The sequence below is a fragment of the Aulostomus chinensis genome, chromosome 1 (genome assembly GCF_037954235.1).
Source record: "Aulostomus chinensis isolate RoL2024-O1b breed Wild chromosome 1, RoL_Achi_v1.0, whole genome shotgun sequence".
NCBI lineage: Eukaryota > Metazoa > Chordata > Actinopteri > Syngnathiformes > Aulostomidae > Aulostomus > Aulostomus chinensis.
In genome coordinates this window covers 38,483,130-38,506,103 of record NC_141320.1, presented here as the reverse complement: position 1 = coordinate 38,506,103, position 22,974 = coordinate 38,483,130, and the positions used below count along the sequence as shown (strand labels likewise).

At 44.6% G+C, this 22,974-nt stretch overlaps 1 protein-coding gene across 1 annotated transcript; it reads right to left on the bottom strand.

The window, feature by feature from the left end:
* Positions 1-996: 996 nt before the first annotated feature.
* LOC147271567 (uncharacterized) lies at positions 997-22,413 on the bottom strand. The gene is made up of 10 exons (XM_086202786.1): positions 22,290-22,413; positions 20,551-20,626; positions 17,755-17,956; positions 17,039-17,475; positions 11,463-16,762; positions 10,365-10,590; positions 9,755-9,978; positions 9,321-9,596; positions 5,352-5,458; positions 997-4,903 (listed from the first exon to the last, which is right to left on the bottom strand). Exons 2-10 carry the CDS (start codon positions 20,614-20,616, stop codon positions 4,692-4,694), a joined length of 7,050 nt encoding a protein of 2,349 aa, XP_086058912.1. The 5' UTR covers positions 20,617-20,626; positions 22,290-22,413; the 3' UTR covers positions 997-4,691.
* Positions 22,414-22,974: the final 561 nt, after the last annotated feature.

Genomic DNA, 22,974 nt, shown 5'->3' with positions numbered 1-22,974 from the left:
TAACCTTCCAATACAGGACAGCACAACTCACAAACCAATGTTGGGCAAGTTACTTCAAAACTGTCATGCCTTATTTATTACTTGTTGCTGTCATTTTGAAATAATTGGTTCCATTAGGACTGTGTCTGCCAGCGCTTGGTGACTGTACAGGAGGTCTGTGGACCGCAGGGCCACCACAAGCCCATTTCCTCAACTCTCCATTTAGTCCAGAGGTGCCCCAAGTCTGGACCAGTGAGGAGAAATGTGATAGTGGAGAAGTCCTTTTGTTCTTCAACTGGTCCAACTTGATGGTGAGTCTCCTTTTATCAAGGGTTTCTAAATGCTTGTGTTATTTATGGCATTGTTAACACTTTAGAAAGCCTTCATTCTCTCCAAACAAGACATGGAAAAACTCGTCCATGCATTTATTCTTAGGAGGCTAGATTATTGTAATGGTGTCTTGACAGGTCTCAGTAAAAATCAATCAAGCACCTGCAGCTCATCCAGAATGCTGCCGCCAGAGTCCTGACCAACACTAAGAAAATGGACCACATTACACCTGTCCTTAAATCACTGCACTGGCTCCCTGTGTGTCAAAGGATTGAGTTCAACATCCTGTTACTGGTCTATAAGTCACTGAATGGGCTTGGGCCTAAATACATGTCAGAGTTGCTGGCTGGGTATGAAGCATCCAGACCCCTCAGGTCATCAGGGACAGGTCTACTCAGCGTCCACACCTGTGGAACAAACTGAACCTCTGAGGGGGGCACAAACTGTCAGCTCATTTAAATCAGGGCTGAAAACACTGCTGTTTACTGCAGCCTTCTGATAGTATTGATTTGGGATTGATCTGGGTGATTTGGTATTGATGATTGATCTAATATTGATTTGTCTGCTGTCGAATTGATTTTAAATGATTTTTGAATGTTTTAATTCATGTTTTCGATTTTAAACTGATTCTAACTTTCAATTTCTCATTCTCTCTGTAAAGCACTATGAATTGCCCTGTGTATGAATGGTGCTATACAAATAAATTTGCCTTTGCCTTTGATTCAGAGCTGTAAAGAACCTTTAATCCATCAGAGCACCAGGTAAGGTTCACATTTTACAGCCTTTATAAAACAAGAAGTAAAGTTCTGTGGTGCAATTGTAGTGTGTGGGTGTTGTTTTTTTCCCTTCAGGGGGCTGGAACAACAATCCCTCTGCCGGACAGTTCCAAAGCATCTTCCAGCATCTGATGGTCCGGTGTGGTGTCTCACCAAGTGGGCAAGGCAACGTGGCAGCACAGGATGACACAGCCTCTCCGTCTGCTGTTGAGATCTCCTCTGCTGAAACTGCAGACAAACTCCCTTCCCACAGGCTTTGGTGGTCTTGTGGACAATGCTTTGGTCTTTATCACAGGGTTTGTGGTTCAGAGGGTTCTAAAAAGGACTCTTGTGATGTGTGCAGTGCCAGCCTGGTGACAGACACCATACACTCTTCACATGATGAGAGCTACCACCTACTTGTGCTCAGACATAATGGTGGGCCTATGATTCCAACTGAAGGCACAGTCAAGGTGGTGCGGGCAGCAGAGCGGGTGATTGGCCAGGTCCACTCAGAGCCAGTTCCCAAAATGTCAGCAGTCATGCATGTGGTCCATGAGGAGACTGGCACGGATGATGTGTTTTTGCTTGGGGACATACTGGAGACACACAATCTGCCATTGACAACCACCATTCAAACCTACTAAAACTAGTGGTGTCTGGGTTCCCCAAAATTAGGCTCCACCACATTGCACAACTCACCTCACTCAAATACCAGAGTGCAAGCACAAGAAAGCCACTGAGCCAAACTGGTCTCTGTACACACCTGGTGTCAATAGCATGACAACTGAGCAGTTAAATATCACTTTTATTGTGTAGAAACACCATTCCTCCAGATATGTAATCATTGATACACATGTAAATGTCTCTGGATGCACTGTAGGAGCAAGTAGCCCTGTTCCAAGATGGCCGCCCTGTAGGCACGCTGCTGTAGCGAGCCTCAGCAGTCAATGTGGCATCTAGTGTATGTATATCCTGTATGTCTATGGATGGAATACACTGCAAGGGCAGGCTAGCTAACATTTGATTGATGAAAAGAATCAGAAAGGCAGTTACAATGACATCATCAATACAAAACCTTGTGTTACAAAGGTGAGGTGAACAATTTTAACAGTCAATCTCAAATTTAGGCCTGAAATTAGAAAATAATATTAGCTAGCTAGCTAACATGAGCTAGTTAATGTTAGCAAGCTGGCGATATTTAGCACCACCAACTAGTTCAAACAAGGTCAACAGCTGTTATGATGATGGTCACATGATTGAAAAGATTAAAAACAACTCTGTGTATCAATGTGAGATAGAGTTACATAAATGAATAGAACATTACTCACTGACTGAAAACTGAAAAAGCACCAGACTTTGGTCAACTTTTTTGCCGACTTTTTTTTTTCTTTTTGCAAAGGAAAATTTCTTTGTGTAGGACCTTTTATCCACAGGGCAATTCAGAGTGCTTTACAGAGGTAGAGGGAGAACTGAAAGTTCTCAAGAGTTTAAAATTAAGTAAGTGAATTAGAACATTCAAAAGTCATTTAAAATCAATAAAAGTTTAAAATCAATCTGACAGCAGACAAATCAATATTAGATCAATCCATCAATACCAAATCAATACACTGTCAGAAGGCTGCAGGAAACAGCAGTGTTTCCAGCCCTGATTTAAATGAGCTTACAGTTTGTGCCCCCCTTACTGTGTGTTTCCACCGAATGCGAATTTGCGTGAACAGTTTCTATTCAAAGTCTATTTGAACGCGCGAATGACGCGAATTTTCAGTCTGGCGGCGCGAATGACGCGAATGAGCGAAATTCGCGAGGCGAAATATTCGTGCCACGAAATTCGCAAGGCGAAATATTTGCCATTCCCACAAGGTGAAAATATTGAACTTTGGAGAAAAATTCACATCAAGACAGTCAATCAGCGTTGAGGATGTCCCGACGTCATGGCTGACTGACTGACTGACTGGTTGTGACTGACAAGATGGCGGACAAGTTGATGTGGCTATGTGTGGAAACCCGGTGCTATATGACACTACGTGTAAAAATTACAAGAACCGGTTGAATAAAGTGGTGTCCATTCGTTACATTCTGTCACCGATCCTAGCTAGCAGGTCGTCAAACTGGCCAGTCGTCATCCGAAAATACCGCTTGAAGCGGCGGTTATGCAGACGGAGCCCTTGGAGGAGCTCGGTTCACCGAGTGGTTTAATTCACTGAGCTGAGCTCGCCTCTAGATGGTGTTGATAACCCAGATACGACGGCGTTTAGTTTTCTGGTGTATTTCTGCCTTCCACGGCAGGTACAACACAACAGTTCTGTGAATATTCATGGTGAAATGGCAGAAGGAAACGTTGCCGGAAATACTCGCTACTCGGGCAGGCGAAATTCGCGTTCGCGTCCAGTGTGAACACGCAGTCAGAGGTTCAGGGAGTTTGTTCCACTGGTGTGGACCACAGAAGCTGAAAGCAGCTTCATCCTTCTTGGTTCTGACCCTGGGGACGCTGAGTAGACCTGTCCCTGATGACCTGAGGGGTCTGGATGCTTCATACCCAGCCAGCAGCTCTGACATGTATTTAGGCCCAAGCCCATTCTGTGACTTATAGACCAGTAACAGGATGTTGAACTCAATCCTTTGACACACAGGGAGCCAGTGCAGTGATTTAAGGACAGGTGTAATGTGGTCCATTTTCTTAGTGTTGGTCAGGACTCTGGCGGCAGCATTCTGGATGAGCTGCAGGTGCTTGATTGATTTTTTACTGAGACCTGTCAAGACACCATTACAATAATCTAGCCTCCTAAGAATAAATGCAAGGACGAGTTTTTCCATGTCTTGTTTAGAGAATTTACAGAAGAATTATCTTGATGTAGAACCGTCTCTGGTGATAAAATGGTGTCGTCTGGACCTCTGGACCCTCTCTCTGTACCTAGGTAACAATCAGTGGCTGTGCATGTGTCCATGTGTTTTTGATATCTGGAAAAGTAATTGTAGCCATGACTTTCCAGAAAGTGTACCTTATTTTTTGGTTAAATATAATGTGTTTGTAGTATCCCATATAGGATGGTTTTTGCCAACGTCCAGACACGAAAATAAAACATTCATACAACATCCTTGGTCAGGGGGAGCAGGAGACGATGACAGGAAGCCTTGATAAAGAGGCAAGTAGATGTTCTTGGTTTGGTAAGGGTTAATTATGATTAGAGCCTATCCCAGCATCAACGGTCGAGAGACGGGTTACACCCTGGACAGGTCCCCAGTCCATCGCAGGGCCAACACACAGAGACAAACAACCAGTCACACTCACATTCATACCTACGGTCAATTTAGAGTATCAATCAGCCTCTTGATGTCTTTGGACTGTGGAGGAAGCCGGAGTACCAGAGAGAACCCACACAAGAACAGGGAGAACATGCAAACTCCACACAGAAAGATCCCGCGCCCGAGCCGGGACTCGAACCCGGAACCTTCTTGCTGTAAGGCTACAGTGCTAACCCCTGCACCACCGTGCAGCCCTAGAATAGCTTTGACATTAAATAAATTCAAATGTGTGTCCTTGTCTGAAACTTAGTCTTCTTTTTACTTTTTTCCCTGCAAATGTCCCTATGCATTCCATCAACTGCTGCTTCCATGGCTCAGATCTTATTCAGCATTTTGTGATCGAGAAAGTGCTCTTTTGAATGACTGGTACTCTTGAGTGTTTGGGCTCTTGTAGCTCCCATCGTTAACCCATGAAACAAGACGGTCCCTCTCACTGGTGTCAATGATGCCTTTATCATAGTGTTTTTCTATCATCAGCCTGAAGCCCACTTCATAGTAGTCTGCACTGTGGCTGGTGGTCTTGGATTTCATACCTGTGAAAAGAAAAAGAGTCAGGTGGGAAGAGAACACAGCAAAGTCATATTGAATGTTGTGGGTTGTGGGTCTACTGCTCTGAAGGCAGAAATACCTGCAAGAGGTGAAAGGAAGGGAGAGAGAAACCCACTGACTAATGGCAAGTCTTTGCCAGTCGGCACATACACTACCATTAGGGGATGGTTTAAGTCAAGCCTGAAACAGCTCGAACTCTAAGCTTTATCAAAAGCAAATGAAGGCCACTCTTAAATGCAGGGATGGTGTCCCCTCTCAGATCTGAGAAGGACTGATGGTTTCACAGGAGAGGAGCCTGAAAGCTGGAAGCTCATGGCCCTCCAATCTGTGTACGTCCTAAAGAGAAGTTGTGTTCAAGTTCAGGGCTGTGCCATGTCACAAGTCCTGTTTGTGATTTTCTTGCACATGACTATGAATCATAGTTGTGGTTACCTGCATCCTGCTTGAGAGACCGTGAAGTTGTAGGATGAGACACTATGAACATCTTCTTCAGGGTTTCCTCCATGTCGCCCTTAGCTAAGCCTTTAGCGATCTCCCTCCTGCATACGTGGGGGGAAAAAAACAGCCCAAGTGAGTAAATCATGCTGCTATACATTTAATATGGAGATCAGACTGATGTTGTGCTTTGTTTGAAGTGTCATGTGGGGCCCCATAGTTCAGGCAGTGGGGCAGTCACTCAGTGGGTTTTCAACTTTAATCATAAAAACAGTCATTATTTTTTTCCCAATTTTGACCCATAAAATTACAATGAGAATTGAGATTTTTCCCAGATTATTCACTCTCACTGCCTCCATACATACATTTGACGAAAGTGATGCTCTGACTTTCACAGAAACTCTTATTTAATACATTGTTATGATCCAGCATTCCTGTGTCTAACTCACTCTCTCTGCCTAGCCCCAAGTTCCGCCCCTGTTGGTTGGTGATTGGCTGCTTCCTCTGTCAGTCATTCTGCGGCACACGGGAAACACCAGCTGAAGCCATTTCAATGATGACCCTCCGGGGTCTATAAGTCTGAGCTGGTCGTTTCTGTGTTGCCAGAATATTAAATAGCGTTTGTCGTCCTGACCTGCTCACTTTCCGTTCGATTTGTAAGTTTTTTTCCAAGTTCGCTGCCTCGTCGCTGATTTCTAGTTTTTTCATTGTTACATTTTTTTCTAGTCCGAGTAGAGAGCACTCCTCGTTGAGTGAACTTTTTTCTAAGTGTGATTTCACTCCACTTTTTCCTGAGCCACTGGGGTGAGCCAGAAGACCCAGTTTTTCTGTGGTATTTTTGTTAGTTATTTTCCGGATTATAGCAGGTGAGTGCTGACTTTTTGGATTTCCTTTCCTCTTCTAATTGGGCTCGCTGATTCCTCAGCCTTGATTTATTTTCCTCTCCAAATTCTTGTTTCCCCCCAGAGTTCGTCTGGTGGTCGCCCTTTGTTATCGTTCTTTCAGCTTATAGTGCTGCCCGTGTTTAGATTTTAGGGTTTTTTCAAATTTTAGTTTTTGCGCCCGTGCGTTTTGTCAGTGTCTTACTTGTTTGTTGTACCTCAGAGAAACCATGACCATTGTACACCAATAAACCTCATTTGTTTAAAGCTTGAGCTCCTTGTGTGGACAAACTGTCTCCTCTTGTGCTGATTCTGGTAGCCTGGTGAAGGCAGGTCTAACAGAAATACTCTAAAACTCTTCAAGCCTTCTTCTATGATTCCAAAAAGCCATCATGCTGTCTTTCACCCACTTGGATTTGCTTTGTCTCCGTACGGAGACTCCCTGGCAGGGATTTCTACTTACAAAAAACACAATGTGTTTGTATTATGTAAGAGATGAGATGCTACAGCCTCCGTCACAGTCAGAGAAGATGGAGCAATGAAACTGAACTGGAGAAGAAGATGGTGGTCTCAGACGATACTGAGTGCCCCAATACACTCCACTATTTAACAAACTCATTTGTGCCTACACCAAATTATTTCATTCCATTCACGGAGTTCTCATCACTGGCTAATATAGCTTGTGTTGATTTGTTACAGGTTTTTATGGACATAGATGATTACATAGATGTAGACTACAAGACCACTCCCCTCAGGAGTAATGAGGTATCTTTATCTTCTATTCTACTTCTCTATTGTACTCTATCATCCTCCTTTTTTGGTCAGCCTCCCATGCAGTTCAGGACCAACTTCCCTGACTTTAGCCCTAGAACTTGTAGCATCTTTTCTCCTGTCACCAGAAACAAGGAAGCAGATTTTTGTGATGACTTTCAGGCATTTGTGATCTATGTCTATGATTTATTTTTGGACAAATTGTAACTTTTTCCTGTAAGTCCCAGGTATTTATACTAATGGATGATATTGCAATATTTGATTCCTTAATGTCCATCCATCCCTCCAATTTCTTCTACTTATCTGGGATCAGGTCAGGGGGCAGCTGCCCAAGAAGGCTACTTCATCATGCCTGAACCACGTCATCTGACTCCCCTCGATGTGACGGAGCAGCACTTCTACTCCGACCTCCTCCCCTGTCTCTAAGGGAGAGCCCTGCCAACCCCCAGAAGAAACTCATTTTAGGTGCTTGTACCTGGATCTCACCCTTTCGGCCATTACCCAGAGCTGAGGGTAGGTACGTAGATCGACCAGGAAATTGCAAGCTTTTCCTTTTGGCTCAGCTCCCTCTTTACCACGATGGATTGATGCTGAGTCCGCATCACTGTAGATGCTGCACCAATCCACCTGTCGATCTCATGATCCATCTTTCAGTCACTCATGAACAAGACCTCAAGATACTTGAACTCCTCCACTTAGGGCAGGGTCTCATCCCCATCCCAGAGATGGCACTGCACCCTTTTCCAGGCTAGAACAATGGACTCGGACTTGGCAGTGCTGATTCTCATCATGGCTGCTTCACACTCTGCAGCAAACTAATCCAGCAAGAGCTGAAAATCATGGCCTGATGAAGCCAACAGGACCATATCGTCCTCTAAAAGCAGAGACCTGATCCTGCAGACACCAAACTGGATCCCCTCAGCACACTAGCTGTGCCTGTTTCATGACCAGGACAAAAACTACAGTGCTCCTCCTGGATCCGAGGTTCAACTATGTGATGCACCTCCCACCCAATAGGCCTCTCCAGGAAGGCTGAGGTGTGAGATCCCTTGATAATTTGAACACACCCTTTGGTCCGCCTTTTAAAAAGAGGAACCAACCACCCTGGTCTCCAATCCAGAGGTCCCCCCCCCCCCCCCCCCCATGTCCACACGATAATGCAGAGTTGTGTCAACTAAGGAAGCCCTACAGCATCCAGGGCCCTGAAACACTCCAGGCAGATCTCAGCCACCTCTGGGACCCTGCCATCAATGAGCTCTTTGACCACCTCAGGAACCTCAGCCACAGTGTTAGGAGAGCCCACCCTAAATTCCTTAGGCACTGCTCCTCACTGGAAGATGTGTTGGTAGGATTGAGGAGGTCTTTTAAATATTCCCTCCACAGATCCACAACATCCCGAATCAAGGTCAGCAGCACACCGCCTTCACCATACATGGTGTTGAGAGTGCACTCCTCCCCCTTCCTGAGATGGCTGATGGTGGTGAAGAATCTCTTTGAAGCCATTCTTTCTCCATGGCCTTGCCGCACTCCTTCCATGTCTGAGTTTTTGCCATAGCAACCGCAAAATCTGCATACTGCTTCGCCTGCCAGTACTTGTTGGCTGTCTTTGGAGTCCCATGGGCCTAAAAAGCTTGATAGGACTCCTTCAGCTTAATGGCATCCCTCACCACTGGTGTCCACCAGTGGGTTCTGAGATTACGCCACGACAGGCACTGGCCACCTTATGGCCACAGCTCTGTTTAGCTGCTTCGAAAAAGGGAGGCATGGAACATGGCCCACTAGGACTCAATGTCTGTTGCCTCCCTTGGGACATGGTTCCCAGAGGAAATCTCCCAGAGGTTGGAGTTAAAACTCCTTCTTATGGAAAACTCCATCAGACAGTCTCAGCAGACCCTCATAATACTTTTTTGCCTACCAGGCCTGGCCGGCGTCCTCTCCTACCATTGTAGCCAACTGACCATCAGTTTGTGATCGGTTGACAACTACGCTCCTCTCTTAACCCAAGTGTCCAAGACATAAGACCTCAAGTCCACAAAGTCAATCATCTAACTGCAGTCCAGGGTGTCCTGGTGCCAAGCGCACATGTGGACACCCTTATGCTGAACATGATGTTCGTTATGGACAATCTGTAATGTGCACAGAAGTCCAATAACAAAGCACTGCTCCCGAAGGAGAGTATCCTCTTGTTCACCAGGTTAAACTCCTGGAATCCTGTATGTATGCCCAAAATAATACCTCTACTTCCAATATTTTTCATAGGTCCTCCAAAGACTGGAACACTTTTACAAGTGAGGTAAGTCTGAATCTCACATACCTGCATATCTTGGCAGCCCGACTGTTCCCAGTAGTGAGGGCTTCTTTGTGATGTTCAGTGCGGACCTCCATACACAGTAAGGTGTCTCCTCGGTTGTTGTGCTTGACCTTCCTCAGCTCTTTATAAAGATTTTGGAGCTTATTCGTGTCTTCTTCATGAGACCTTGGACTTTCAGTCTTTTCATCCAGAATCCTCAATGCTGTCAAATAGCTGTCTTTGGGCGGAATGTGATCTGCATTCACCTCATTGTTGCTGCACTTTCGAGCAGATTTCAGGCTGAAAAGATACAGATGTGTTCTTAATCATGGTGACATTGGAATAATAGAACTCTTGGAACTGCCACTAGTATTGGTAGTATACACATGTATAACCTGACCTGCTAACATTTTTGTGTTAACGACAGAAAGCGATAGGAATGATAAATAAACGCTTACTCTCTGTACTCTGCCACCATACCAAGATGGAAGGCTCTCATTTCATCGATTTGTTCCCTTGATAAAGTACTGGTGTTGATGGCATCCAGGAATTTTCGAGTGTCTTCCACTCTTGTCTCTTTTGTACCCCCAATGATGGTGAAAAGTCCTGGATTCTTGAAGGACTCCTCATATTGTCTGTGCAGCCTCAGGAGAGCAGCGTTCTGTGGTATATTCTGTTGGAGCTGAGGAGAGCAGCCAAAGATATCAGAACCCATCACATGGTCCAAGTTACATCCCCTCCACACGAATAATCAGCTGACATGCTGTACTTCCAACCTCATCTTTGTCAGAACTTTTTCTGTGAGATGATTATTACACAGACATATCTTCTTACAGAATACAGTTAAAAAGCTATCAATTTCATTGATGAGGCCCTATATTATCAGTAACAACATTATGTAATGTTACCATTTATTAACTCAGAATTAAAGTAAGAAAACATGCCCAATATAAAGTGTTCTATAGCTAACACACAATACAACAATACAGAGAAAACACACTTTTTCCAAATGGTCTATCAATTGTAAGTGTATGTGGAGGATTAGCAGAACAGAAGTAGTACTCATACTTCTTGACTGCACTTCCTGCGAAGATTTGCGGCATCTTTTCTCAGATTGTTGACATCTCTGTGCCCATCAGTGGTTGCCTGGGCAATAGCATGGAATAAGCAGTTCTGGCCCTCCGAGTCTACGTTGCTCGTTGTGCCATCTGGATGCACAACCCTAAAATGACCAGTGTATGGTTGATGTTCACCTCTGATCCTTCTGTTCACAGCTGATAGGTCACCATTGTTCCTGTGAAAGATGTTTAGGTGAGTTTAATGATGGATGAAATCATGCCTGGGCTGCACGGTGGTGCAGTGGTCAGCACTGGGGCCTCACAGCAAGACGGTTCCGGGTTTCCTGCGATGGACTGGTGACCTGTCCAGGGTGAACCCCGCCTCTTGCCCGTACGTGCTGGGATAGGCTCCAGCCCCCCCACAACCCTTAATAGAAAGGAATAAGTGGAAGACAAAGAATGAATGAATGAATGAATTAAATCATGCCTGCCATAACAAAGATGTTGTGGATACGTCGATAGTCGCAGAAAGTGCCATGGACTTGGATGTTTCAGAAATATGTCTTTCAACAGGGTTGTGATGTGGAATAGAAACTCTATGATGCTAGTCTTCCATCCATCCATCCATCCATTTTCTTCCGGTTGTGGGGGGGGGGAGCCTATGCCAGTGACTGTCGGGCAAAAGGCAGGGTACACCCTGGACAGGTCGCCAGTCCATGGCAGGGCCAACACATAGAGACAGACAACCATTGGCTCTCCCATGCCTACGGTCAATTTAGAGTCTGGATTAACCTGGTCCCCTCTGGCATTTCTTTGGACTGTGGAGGAAGCTGGAGTACCAGAGAGAACCCACACAGGAACAGGGTGAACATGCAGAGTCACCAAGAAAGACCCTATGCTCCATCCAGGACTCAGACTCGGAACTTTCTTGCTGTGAGGCGACAGTGCTGACCACTGCACCACTGTGCAGCCAGTGCTAGTCTTATTATACATATTCATTATTACATGTTTATACATCTGTAATTTTAATCATTGAATGCTATCAAAGTCATCAAACATTTCTTTGCTGTTCAAGTGTGATGATTAATTTCAAAGATGTGATGCTTACTGTTGAGATGTGTCTTTGCTTTTAACCAGTTGAAGTGTTATGTCTTCATGGGATTTTCCTCTCCCTGGGTAGTACTCTTCATAGAGAGCTTTTCCTTGCTCATTTGTGACAGTGATGCGGATACCTTTGCCTTCCAGCAAGTTGCTTTCTGTGAGAATGTGAAGATGAAGTGCCGTGGCAGGTATCCCAGAGCTGTCCAGACTCTTTGCATAGAGCAACAGTTCCTGTTCTTCAGCCTTTGGCAGGGGCTCCATTGGCGCCTGCGTGGCCATCCTCAGTTTGTAACTTGTCCTCTGATCATCGAAAAATCGCTGTGTTTTCTGTCTGCCAAGGACATTATTAACACATTTCCCAATTTTGTGGTTTACCCGTGAATTGGTGATGCGAGAGGTAATGGATGCCAGGTGTTCTACAAAAGCATTAACAAAAGCTTCGGACACACACTCTGCAATTTCCTGAATGAAATCTTCTTTCAGCCGTTTCACATCTGTCAAATTTTTTCTTCCATCTTTTACTTCATCCTTTTCCAGATATTCCATTTTTGTCAAAAACTGAGGGATAAACTGGTCATTGATGATACCTTCTGTTGGAACAGCCTTTAACATTTCAATGACTGACGTCACGTACTGGGCTGCACTCAAAGCCACGGTGACAGTTGCAACTATATTTGATGCTTTATTTTTCTCCAGAACTCTCAAGGCAGAGTTGGCCACTTGATGCAGACTGTTAATGACCTCGTGCACCCTTGTGAGGTTTGTTAGCAGTTGTGGAATGACTTCTGTGGTCATGTATATAACTGATTTGTGAAGGCGCTTCTTGGACTCAGGATCAATTTCAAAGTTATCTGTCTTTGCTTGGATTGCTTCCTTTGGTACTTCCTGGCTGATGAACTGAATCAGAGCATCATCCAAGGCTTGGTTTTGTCTAACTAATGATAAAACTTTCTTCTTGAAAGCTGACTGAAATATTTCTTTAAAAGTAGCCTTGAATCCTTCATACATACCATAATTCACAGCAGCAAGTACTCCTTGCGTTCCTAGTTCCTGAGCGGTATACTTTGCTGCATGTTTGATGACCTGCATCACTGTAACTGGCGCAGCCCTAGTGCCTCCGACAATGCCTTTAACTCCTCTGTGGATCAATGTCCTTATATTCTTCAGTCCGTTAAGTCCATGTTTCCACAGGAACTGTAATCCACCACAGACCAGAGATACTCCGATACTGATGCTTTTAGAAATGGCCCAGTCAGCCCAGGAGAAACTTCCCTTGAAAATCCCAATAGTGCCACTAATCATGTCAGACACTCCCTCACTTATTAAACCCAAGCCAATATTTGTAGCTGCACCAAATGATAAAGCACAGACTAAAGTGCCACCAAGCACTTGCAAGACACCGATGAAAAAGCAGATGAGAGAATCAAAGGAAAATCTAGGCTTCTTTTTTACTTCAAATACGATTCCCAGACCATAACTGTACATTTTCCTAAGTTCATTTGCTGTGACAAAGTCTTTCTCTTCCAGGAGAGAGAAGGTCGATGAGTCTTCTGTGATGGCATCATCTCCACTTTTCTGAAGTTCAACAATCTTATCCAGGGCACTCTCAATGTAACCCTTCCAAGATTTAAAGATGTTCATCCTGACCTGCATTTGCAGCAAGAGGTTAGTGTTTTCATGGTGGATTTTAAAATCACTCTTTGATGAGAGATTGCAGAAAATCATAGTGTTTGTTGTTTCAGACAGAAAAACATCCACCAAGTCCTGTGCTTTCTTCAGCAACTCTTTTCCTTCAGACATGTAACCTTTCTTGCGAAGGTTGATTGTCACATAAGCCTTGTTATACAGGGCAACAGCACTAAAAAATGGATCAGATTCAGCAGCATTCTGACAGTATTGCTGTGCACCATAGCATTCTCTGCTATTGCAACGGTGTAGGTCCGTTCTGCTTGCTGCCTGCTTGATATGATCATGGAAGTTCCTGCTTTTCCCTTTAAGAAGTGAGGAGCTTCTCTGTTGTAAATGTCCTCGAAGATTTTCCATTAATTCTTGGATTTCTGTTTCCTTCCGGACTTCTCGAATGTGTGCTTCCTGTTGAATGAGCCAGAAAGCCCATGACTCCTTCAGTGAAGTCACAGCAGGATGATAATCAAATTTTGCCCGATAGCTTTTAAAACATTCTGGAACTTTGTTTATGTTTATGCCATCACAATTGATCTTCTCCCTCTCAGTGTATTTGTCTCGAAAATCATCCAAAAATCCACAAAATGTGGAGAACAGTTTTTGTTTCAGGTCAATCACATGGAACTCCCTCTCCATATGCTTTATGTGGTTGAGCTCGCTCTGTTCTCTGAGCTGCCTGATGATGTCAACAGACTGACCTTGGTAAGCAGACTCAAGTTGCTCTGTGTTGAGGATCATTTGTACCTTGCCTGGATTTCCTTTGCGACCCGTGCGCCCAAAGACTTGCTTCTCCACACGTTGACTTGTTGGAACATATGTCAGAAGGACAAAGAGCCCCCCACATGTGTTGACCTTTGGGTCAATACGTATGTCAGTCCCACGTCCAGCAAGATTTGTAGCAATGATAATGTTTCCTCCACTAAATGTTTGATTCTCAATCTCATGCCTCCCACTGACTGTGTACATGGTGATTGGATGAATTTGATCCTTTTGCATTTCTCCGTGTAGCTCATTAGCTGTCTTGACATCCTCACATATTATAAGAACGACCTGTCCTCCGTCAGCAACTTTCTTTGCAGTTTCACAGACTTTCTCTATCCACTGTCTGTTTCCTCCTCGCACCTGAACCGCAGGAAGCTCTACCACCTTCTTACGCCGATGATTTGGTATGACATAGCTGTTGATCTTGTAGTGTTCAGATAGGAAGGATTTCTCTGCATCTCCTCCTAAAGTCCCTGAAACACCAAAAATGCCTTCTCCACTGAGATACTTTTCAAAGTAATGGATGTTTGACATGTAGTTTGTCACTGTAGTCAGTGGCGAAATGGCCAGGCAATGTTTCATCTCTAAAAACTGCTGGAGGCCATCCCCCCACTTTGTGCTCTTCTGTAGCACGCCACTGGACACAAAGTCCACAGGTATGATGGCATCATACTGATGGCTCTTACTTTCATCCTCATCTTTTGCCTCAGCCTCTGGGCCTTTCTCAATCAGGTACTCCCTACCCTCTACCATCACAATGGCTCTAAGCGCATTCTCAGCAAACTGCGGTAAGAGCTGTTCTGTGTACTCCTTCAAAAAAGATGGGATCACAATAAAGGCTTTGATTTCCTGACTATGCATTGGATCACATTCATCCGAATACTTGATTTTGGATTTTAAATAGTCAACAGTCCATGAGATGAGATTATTCTCTGCCATGATTTGACATGCGCAGCCCCTCTCAAGCAGAAGCAGTTTAACTTTGTCTTTTGGCGACTGTGAATGCCAAATTTCTCCATAAGTGATGGCTTTGTTGTCAGTCACAGAGAAGTATTCAAACAGGTCACCTCCTTCAACTATCGTCTCAAATTCTCGCAGCAGTTTATATTGTTCAGCAGGTCCAATTTTGTTCATGATTTTCTCAAGTGCCTTCAGCTTGGTATCCATTAAGTCCTGCTTTGCATCCTGGGCTTCCCCTTTACAATCAGCTTTTACCAAATCATCAATCTCATTTTGTGAGAAAATCTTAAGACTCACTCCAAGCTGCAGTATGTCCTCGATGGAAAAGTCCTCACATTCGGAGACATCCAATGCAGATACCACAGTGTTGTGGAAGAACTGGGGTCGACTGATCCAGTTTATCTCCCATGAGTCCATCATTTCTATTGGTCGACATGCAGACAGCCGGGCCCAAATACCAGCAAGGACTTGTTCCATGTGCCTCAAAATACTGTCCTGATGAGACAAAAATGTTATTTGGACTCCGTTGTCCAAGGTCATGTAATCAACTTCGTCTACAATTACCATCTCAAACCGTCTAGTCCCCCTTGTTGTTTGCCCCTCAAAGTCCTGTCTCAATGTGTCAGCTGCAAATGTCCCTATTGTGCCATAAACTATGTCCTGGCTGTATGCCTCTTTAACCAGCTCTTCAAAATTTTCATTTGTCCTTTTATTTGGTGGAACAACAGATGATGTCAAACCAAGCTTGGAAAATAAGTTTTCCCATTCTTTTTGGTCCCGATTTGCTAAAACTGGAGAGCTTGTCACAATGTCCGGCTTGATTCCACGGATGGCTTGTATGGCTGCAAACATTGCTAAAATGCAAGTCTTTCCTTCACCTGTGGAAATTTCTATGAGCCGGCCCTTTTCTCCTCTGGCTTGTGGCAGCAGCAGTACAAGTAAGGATGCCAGTTGAGTCAGTCTGGGGAAGTAGCCTTGGACTTGGACCATACCGAACCATCCTGCTAGTCCTGTTGTTGTTACCTTTGTGCACTCCTTCACAGCTATAGACATAAATAGCAACACCTTCTGAAGACAAGCAATGTCTGGATCATCCAAATAAAGTGAACATATCCTCTTTTTTCCTTTGTGGATTTGGTCTTTATTTAATGTTGGATTGTTGGGCAGTTTGGCCAGCTCGTCTTTGACATGTCGAAGCACATCTTCGACAATGTTCAATATTGTCTCTGGGTAGTTTGCTTCCCTCATTTCACTCATCAGTGTGTCAAGGTCTTTATCATCCTCGCTCTCCACCTGTTGCCGCAGCCCATTTGCTGGATCTCTTTCCTGGAGAGCACTTAAAACAGAGGAACAGCTTAGTCTGTGGGTCAGCGCTATTTCAAGGACAGCTGTGACTTTGCTGCTAGGCCTCTTCATAACCCTTTGCAGAAAAAGGAGGATTTCCACTGGTGTCCAGATGCCATTAAAAAGGATATGTCCAAGAAGCACTCTGCTGGCAGATGTAAGAGCTGACACAGACTCAGTGACGCTGTATAAGATCCTGACTGCCAGGTCAGGGTTTTCCTTCTGCATGTGTTTTAATAAACTGAGCAAAAAGATGTGCTCTTTAGTTTTTGAGGCTGACAGGTAGTCTTCTCTGCCAGAGACACCGTCTTGGAGCAGCTGCAACATAGCCTTAACCACATTCAGTCTTTCTGTGAGGGTAAGATCCTCATAGCCAAATGCTCGTTCTATGGCTAACAGAGAGGAAAAGGTCACACGATCAACTCCAAAATACTTAATCATTAGCTCATTCTGAAGCATCTTCATCCTGTCTTCCAGTTTCCCCACTGTACGGCCTTTATCTTCACTGATTTTAAATTCCATCAGGATGTCAGCAAACTTCTGCTCCACCACTGAAAGCTGCATTGAAAAGGAGGACAACATACTTTAAAAAAACAGGATTTGCGGAATTGATTTTGAAGGATTTTAGCAGAGGAGAGTCAGGTTGTGTGGGGGAAGCAGGACCATAATGCACATACAGGAAGCAGGCAGGGAAACCACAACACACAAGCACAACTGACGTCCATATGAGAAGACCACAACTAAAGGTAAAACTGGACAGTCTCAAGGGCTGTAGTTCCAAACCAAACACTATGGCCCGAGTTGTGATACTAAGGATAACAAGAGGAAACCCACCTCATCCAATGGTTCTGTGGGGGTTGCTTGTCCTTGGTCAATGTAAACCATTTGGTTGTGCTCTTGCTTCTGTAGTTCCCATAATTCTTGTTGCTCTTGCCTCTGCTGTCGTAGTAGCTCCTGGCGTTCCTTTTCCTGTCTCTGCTGTTCTAATCGTTGCTGCTCTCGTCTCTGCTGCTCTAAATGTTCCTTTTGTCGTCTCTGCTGTTCTAGTTGTTCTTGCTCTCGTCTCTGCTGTTCTAATCGTTGCTGCTCTCGTCTCTGCTGCTCTAAATGTTCCTTTTGTCGTCTCTGCTGTTCTAGTTGTTCTTGCTCTCGTCTCTGCTGTTCTAATCGTTGCTGCTCTCGTCTCTGCTGTTCTAAATGTTCCTTTTGTCGTCTCTGCTGTTGTAGTCGTTCTTGCTCTTGTCTCTGCTGTTGTAAGCATTTCTCCTTTTCTGTTGCAAGAGTATCTCTTGTTAGTAGGATCAACATGAATTAATTGGAAAGGGCATTAATTGGAAATAATGTAATGCACTCAGACTCAGCATTTTACATTAAATCAATGGCAGGTAGAAGTGAGCAATACTTGAAAAATGTAACCATCAGTAATAATAATTAATCTGTATTATACTTGTTAAAATTCTTCACCATAAAAACCTAAATAGCAGACCAGTTAGTGATGTTATTGAGCAGTAAACTGGTTTCTCAATATTGACACAATCTTAGCCTCTTACCAAAATGCGGGCACACGTGGTAATGTCCTTCGGTTCCACAGAGCAGTTGAAACTGTGAGCTGTTTCTGCATTCTCTTATAGTGTATTTATATCCACCATAATCACATTGTAGATCAGCCTCTTTGTGATTTTCATATCTCAGGTAGATTGGGTAGCCAACCTCAAAGACTGCAGTAGCACCAGGTGCTAAAGATCTGTATTCCTGCAGAGAAACAACGAGAAGACAATCAGGATCTGAATGCTATTTGTCTGTTCCTGAAGTGTTTCTTCAGTGTTCCTTCAAGGGTTCCAGTTCATCATTACAAAGAGCTATGGTAATCAGTTTTTTCCTGATCATATAAAGCTTAGAAAATGGAAATATTGAAGGGGTGGATGAAATAAGCATGTGGACCTTGACCCGATCATGACAGTCTCACTTTTATTTAGTTTGAGAGGATTGCTCTACAGATTTTGATGGACTGCAGACTGTCACTGAGGGTGGTGGGGGGCATTAGGTTTGGTGGAGGTATACATTTGTGTGTAATCAGCATAACAGTTAATTCCATAATTGCACAGAGTGTTACCAAGAAGGAGAAAATAGATGATGATGACAAGTGGTCCCAGCACTGATCCTTAAGAATGCCATGATGAAGGGGACGCTGACATTTGGTTCCTATGCAAATTGCTTCCTGTCAGATTGGTACGGTGTGAATCAGAGGGGGAATGTGCTGTTGACTCCTCTACCATCCAGATGCTTCATGAATGTTAAACAGGGTCATGGGGTGATGGCAGTTTTCAGGAGGTCCTGACATATCAGGATGAAGTGCAACTTGTCTGCCCTGAAAACCCTGAGCATGGGAGCAGTGTTCCCTTTAATATTCATGTGTCTGGGCAGACACACAAGATCCCTGAGTGCACTGAGGATGTCTGTGAGCAACATTAGTTGTGCACGATGTGGCCACACACCAGTATCACACCAATTCACCTGATGAGAGAATAGCAAGGTACATGGCTTGTTAAAAGAATCAAATTACACCAGAAATTTTGATTAGTTTACTTTTAATATTTTTGAGGGTTTACCACTCAACCACTGAGCTGCTGTTGCCGTCTCTTAAGTCTGCTGAACTGTTGTTAGCTAGCTAACCTTTATGGTGCCGCGGCTCCTATGGGCAGGGCACATCCACAAGCACTGTCAATGCTATGATTGGTTGTGTAGCATAAATGTACAATTGTATTGTACACATCTGTTTTTAATTTTACTGTTTTTACTAAAAAAAACCACTGTTCATGACCTTTTTACTGCACTTTCAAAAACTGGTGACAAACGTTTCACTTCAGCCAGTGTATTTTGTCAGTCCCATGGAATGGTGATATCACTGACAAAATGATACTCTGAAATGGGCAGCAGCCCCCTTGGACGTGGCCTTTGTTTTGGGATGGAAAAACAAAAAACTGAGAACGATCAGGTGCTGGTGAATTCTACTTAAGTCCGAAATTCAAAAGATGAAGGCTCTATCATTGAGACTGTCGGGATTTTTTGGTTTGTGAGAGATCAGCCCCTCTTGCAAACATTAAGAACCCCCAGAGGTGGTCTTTAATTCAAGTGAATGAAGTCAGTGGACTGTTGTCATATTTCACGAAGGTGCGTAACGTTGAGTTTTAGTCTGCGAGGGGAATGCAGATCAAAGGTGCTTTTTTGGCCCCTGCCATCGCCACCACCACCTGATCCTGATCTGGCGAGGCTGGTGACACCCCCGCCCTCTGATGCTGTTGTATCCGTATCTCATCCTGTGCTGCACGTGCTACAGCAAAGCCTAATGATTTGCATTATTACAGTCCCCTTTTGTTGTTAAGATCAGATATTCAAAATCAGAGCACAGACCAGGGCACTAAGAGGCCATCAATAGACATCTGAGTATTCCCAGGGGGGTTCCAGGTGTAACCCTAGGCTAACCCTAACCCCACACAGGTGTGACATCACTCAACCAATCAGAGAGCCTGGTGTCGTTCCCTCTGAAGTCGAGATTGAGCCAGGACTTCGAGGTTGATTTTCCAGTGGTGTTCACTTTCAGCTCAGGAGAAAAGAGCACTCCTGACCTGCAGACCCAGACCTCCACCTGCTCCAGGTGAAGGAGAGAGCACATCTGATGTTTGCACGCAGGAGCATAAGGAGGTGGAGCAGGTGTGGGAAGAGGTGGTCCATGTCTCCAGGTTCTCAGGCAGCAGTGCTGCTCCTCTGCTGGTCTGGGTGATGAGTTTCTAATATCTCATCCCTCATGACCCCACCGACCAGAGACCAGCCTCTTCTGGATCCATGGAGCAAACATCTCCTGCTGCTCCTCTACATTGAGGCACCATGGAGGCCCCAGACCAGCCTCAGTTACAGGCTCGAGCACCTGGTGCAGGTGGAGCACCTGGAGCAGGTGGAGCACCTGGAGTACCTGGAGCAGGTGGAGCACCTGGAGCAGGTGGAGCACCTGGTGCAGGTGGAGCACCTGGAGCAGGTGGAGCACCTGGTGCAGGTGGAGCACCTGGTGCAGGTGGAGTACCTGGTGCAGGTGGAGCACCTGGAGCAGGTGGAGCACCTGGTGCAGGTGGAGCACCTGGAGCAGGTTCACTTGCTGGTTTAAGGGTGAGGCTTGGCAAGAAAGGACCATGAGCCTGCTTAGAACCAGCAATGATGCTTGAGCCTGATGGAGTGGCAGCTTGATGATTGATTACAAGAGGACCCATGTCACACAAGGCAATCTCTACATTTCATTTGGTTCTTCTTAGGTTGGAGAAAGTGAAAGTTGTGAAAATCCCGTGAATACTCACCCCAGATTTAGTGTTGTGGTGCCACGTGTAGCCAGTGTCATTACATACAGAATAGGTTTTCCCCATGGTGTTCAGGCTGTAAATCACATTTACAGAAACACACACACACACACACACACACACACACACAATATTATTTACATACATCAATTCAAATACAACACCGGCTTCTTGCCACCGTCCAAAGACATCAAGAGGGGACGAGGCTGATTGATTCTCTAAATTGACCGTAGGTGTGACTGTGAGAGTGAATGGTTGTCTGTCTCTATGTGTTGGTCCTGCGATGGACTGGTGACCTGTCCAGGGTGAACCACGCCTCTCACCGGAAGGCTGCTGGGATAGGCTCCACCCCCCATGATCCTTAATGTGTAGGAATAAGAGGAAGACAATGGATGGATGAATGAATGAAGTCAAATACAGCAGATGTGCAGCATGGCTCCGAGGCAGAGGGCTGTCTAGCACATGAAAGTGTCTCTGGTTCGATCCCCACGTCCCTCCAGTGACCATGTCAAAGAGCCCTTGAGCAAGAAGCTGAGCTCCTAAGTGCCCCTGATGAGCAGGCAGCTCCTTGCATGGCAGCTTCACCCTCAGTGTGTGTGTGTGTGTGTGTGTGTGTGTGTGTGTGTGTGTGTGTGTGTGTGTGTGTGTGTGTGTGTGTGTGTGTGTGTGTGTGTGTGATATGTGAACGGGTGAATGAGAGACTCTACAGTACTTTGAGTGCTAAGGCAGAAAGGTGCTAAATAACAATGAGTCCATTTACCAAACCAAAGAGAGAACAAAGGAACACATTTTTAAAAAATCAAAAATGTCTTTTTCTAAAAAAGGTTTTATTTTAGAAAGGCAAGTGTCTAAAAACTGCACTGAACTTAATTTCTGTAATGTCATCGTAACTGAATTGCTACTGATATTTGAACTTTATTATAGAAAAAATATTGAATACATGAAGTACAATACAAGGACAGTGACCAGTGTGCAATATGAATAAACAAGTAGAAATACCCATCTGTACAATCCATCCTTCCATTCATCCCTCCTTCCATTCATCCCTCCCTCCATCCATCCACCATCCATCCCTCCCTCCATCCCTCCATCCTTCCACTCATCCATCTTCTCCCTCTTCTCCTGTTAAGGGTATAAAAACGCCTGAAGCAGCAGACAATCGGTGTTGTTCACTGTAGCTGCATGATAAGAAGAGTGGTAGTTTCAGGATGTCACCACAGGAGGGCAGTCAGCCAATGAATTTGGATGGCATTACAAGACAATGAAGAGGCACAGGTTGTGAGGAGAACTTAAAAAAAAGACCGAATGGCTCCATCTAGTGGACATCAGGGCACATGGTCATCTTTATATTAAAGACTCTTCATAGAGCACTTTATTGTCTGAAGGCAGTGTGGTTAAAAAGTGTGTTTTCAATCGGTATTGTTGTAATTTTACAATCTTCAACAACCAGTCTGACAGAAACACTTTCACCTTCAAGTCTCTGATAATAATAACAGTGATTTGTGTCTAGAAGTCAACACTTTGAGGTGCCGCACATGGAGGAACCACGTCCTATCCTACTGTTGGTGTTGATAGTATTATTGAGTGATTATGCAGGCTTTAGTTCAAATGACTGTCCCCAGCTGGGCACCATACACAGGATACATAAATGTGCTGATTGACTTCCTCACTACATGGCTTAGGATTAAAGCGTACTTGCCACTACCTACTAATGAGCTCGTAGAATAATGAATACTCACATGAGAGGAGGTTCTGTAACGACTGGTTAGAATAGTCTCTACACCTTCATGTAGCTCAGCTGTTGTCCTTCATAGAGTAAAAATGCCTCTGGCCAAGTACATTCCCTGTGTGTGTGTGTGTGTGTGTGTGTGGGGGGGTCACTGAAACAGTTTCACTTTCAATTTTCACTTTCAATTTCCTACAAAACTCCTGCTGACGTCACATTTCTCTTCAAAAGCAGCAGACAATCGGTGTTGTTCACTGTAGCTGCATGATAAGAAGAGTGGTAGTTTCAGGATGTCACCACAGGAGGGCAGTCAGCCAATGAATTTGGATGGAATTACAAGACAATGAAGAGGCACAGGTTGTGAGGAGAACTTTAAAAAAAGACCGAATGGCTCCATCTAGTGGACATCAGGGCACGTGGTCATCTTTATATTAAAGACTCTTCATAGAGCACTTTATTGTAGTAGAATAGTGATTTGTGTCTAGAAGTCAACACTTTGAGCTGCCGCACATGGAGGAACCACGTCCTATCCTACTGTTGGTGTTGATAGACACCCTGGAATCCGTTCAACACCGCCTGCGCTCAACACAGCAACTCACTGAAGATCACCCCACTACCTTCCCGAGGAACAACCTCTTCTAAGCAGCCCCACTACAAGCCTGATCAAAAAGGAAGGTCTTCATTCTGCTCTTAAAGGT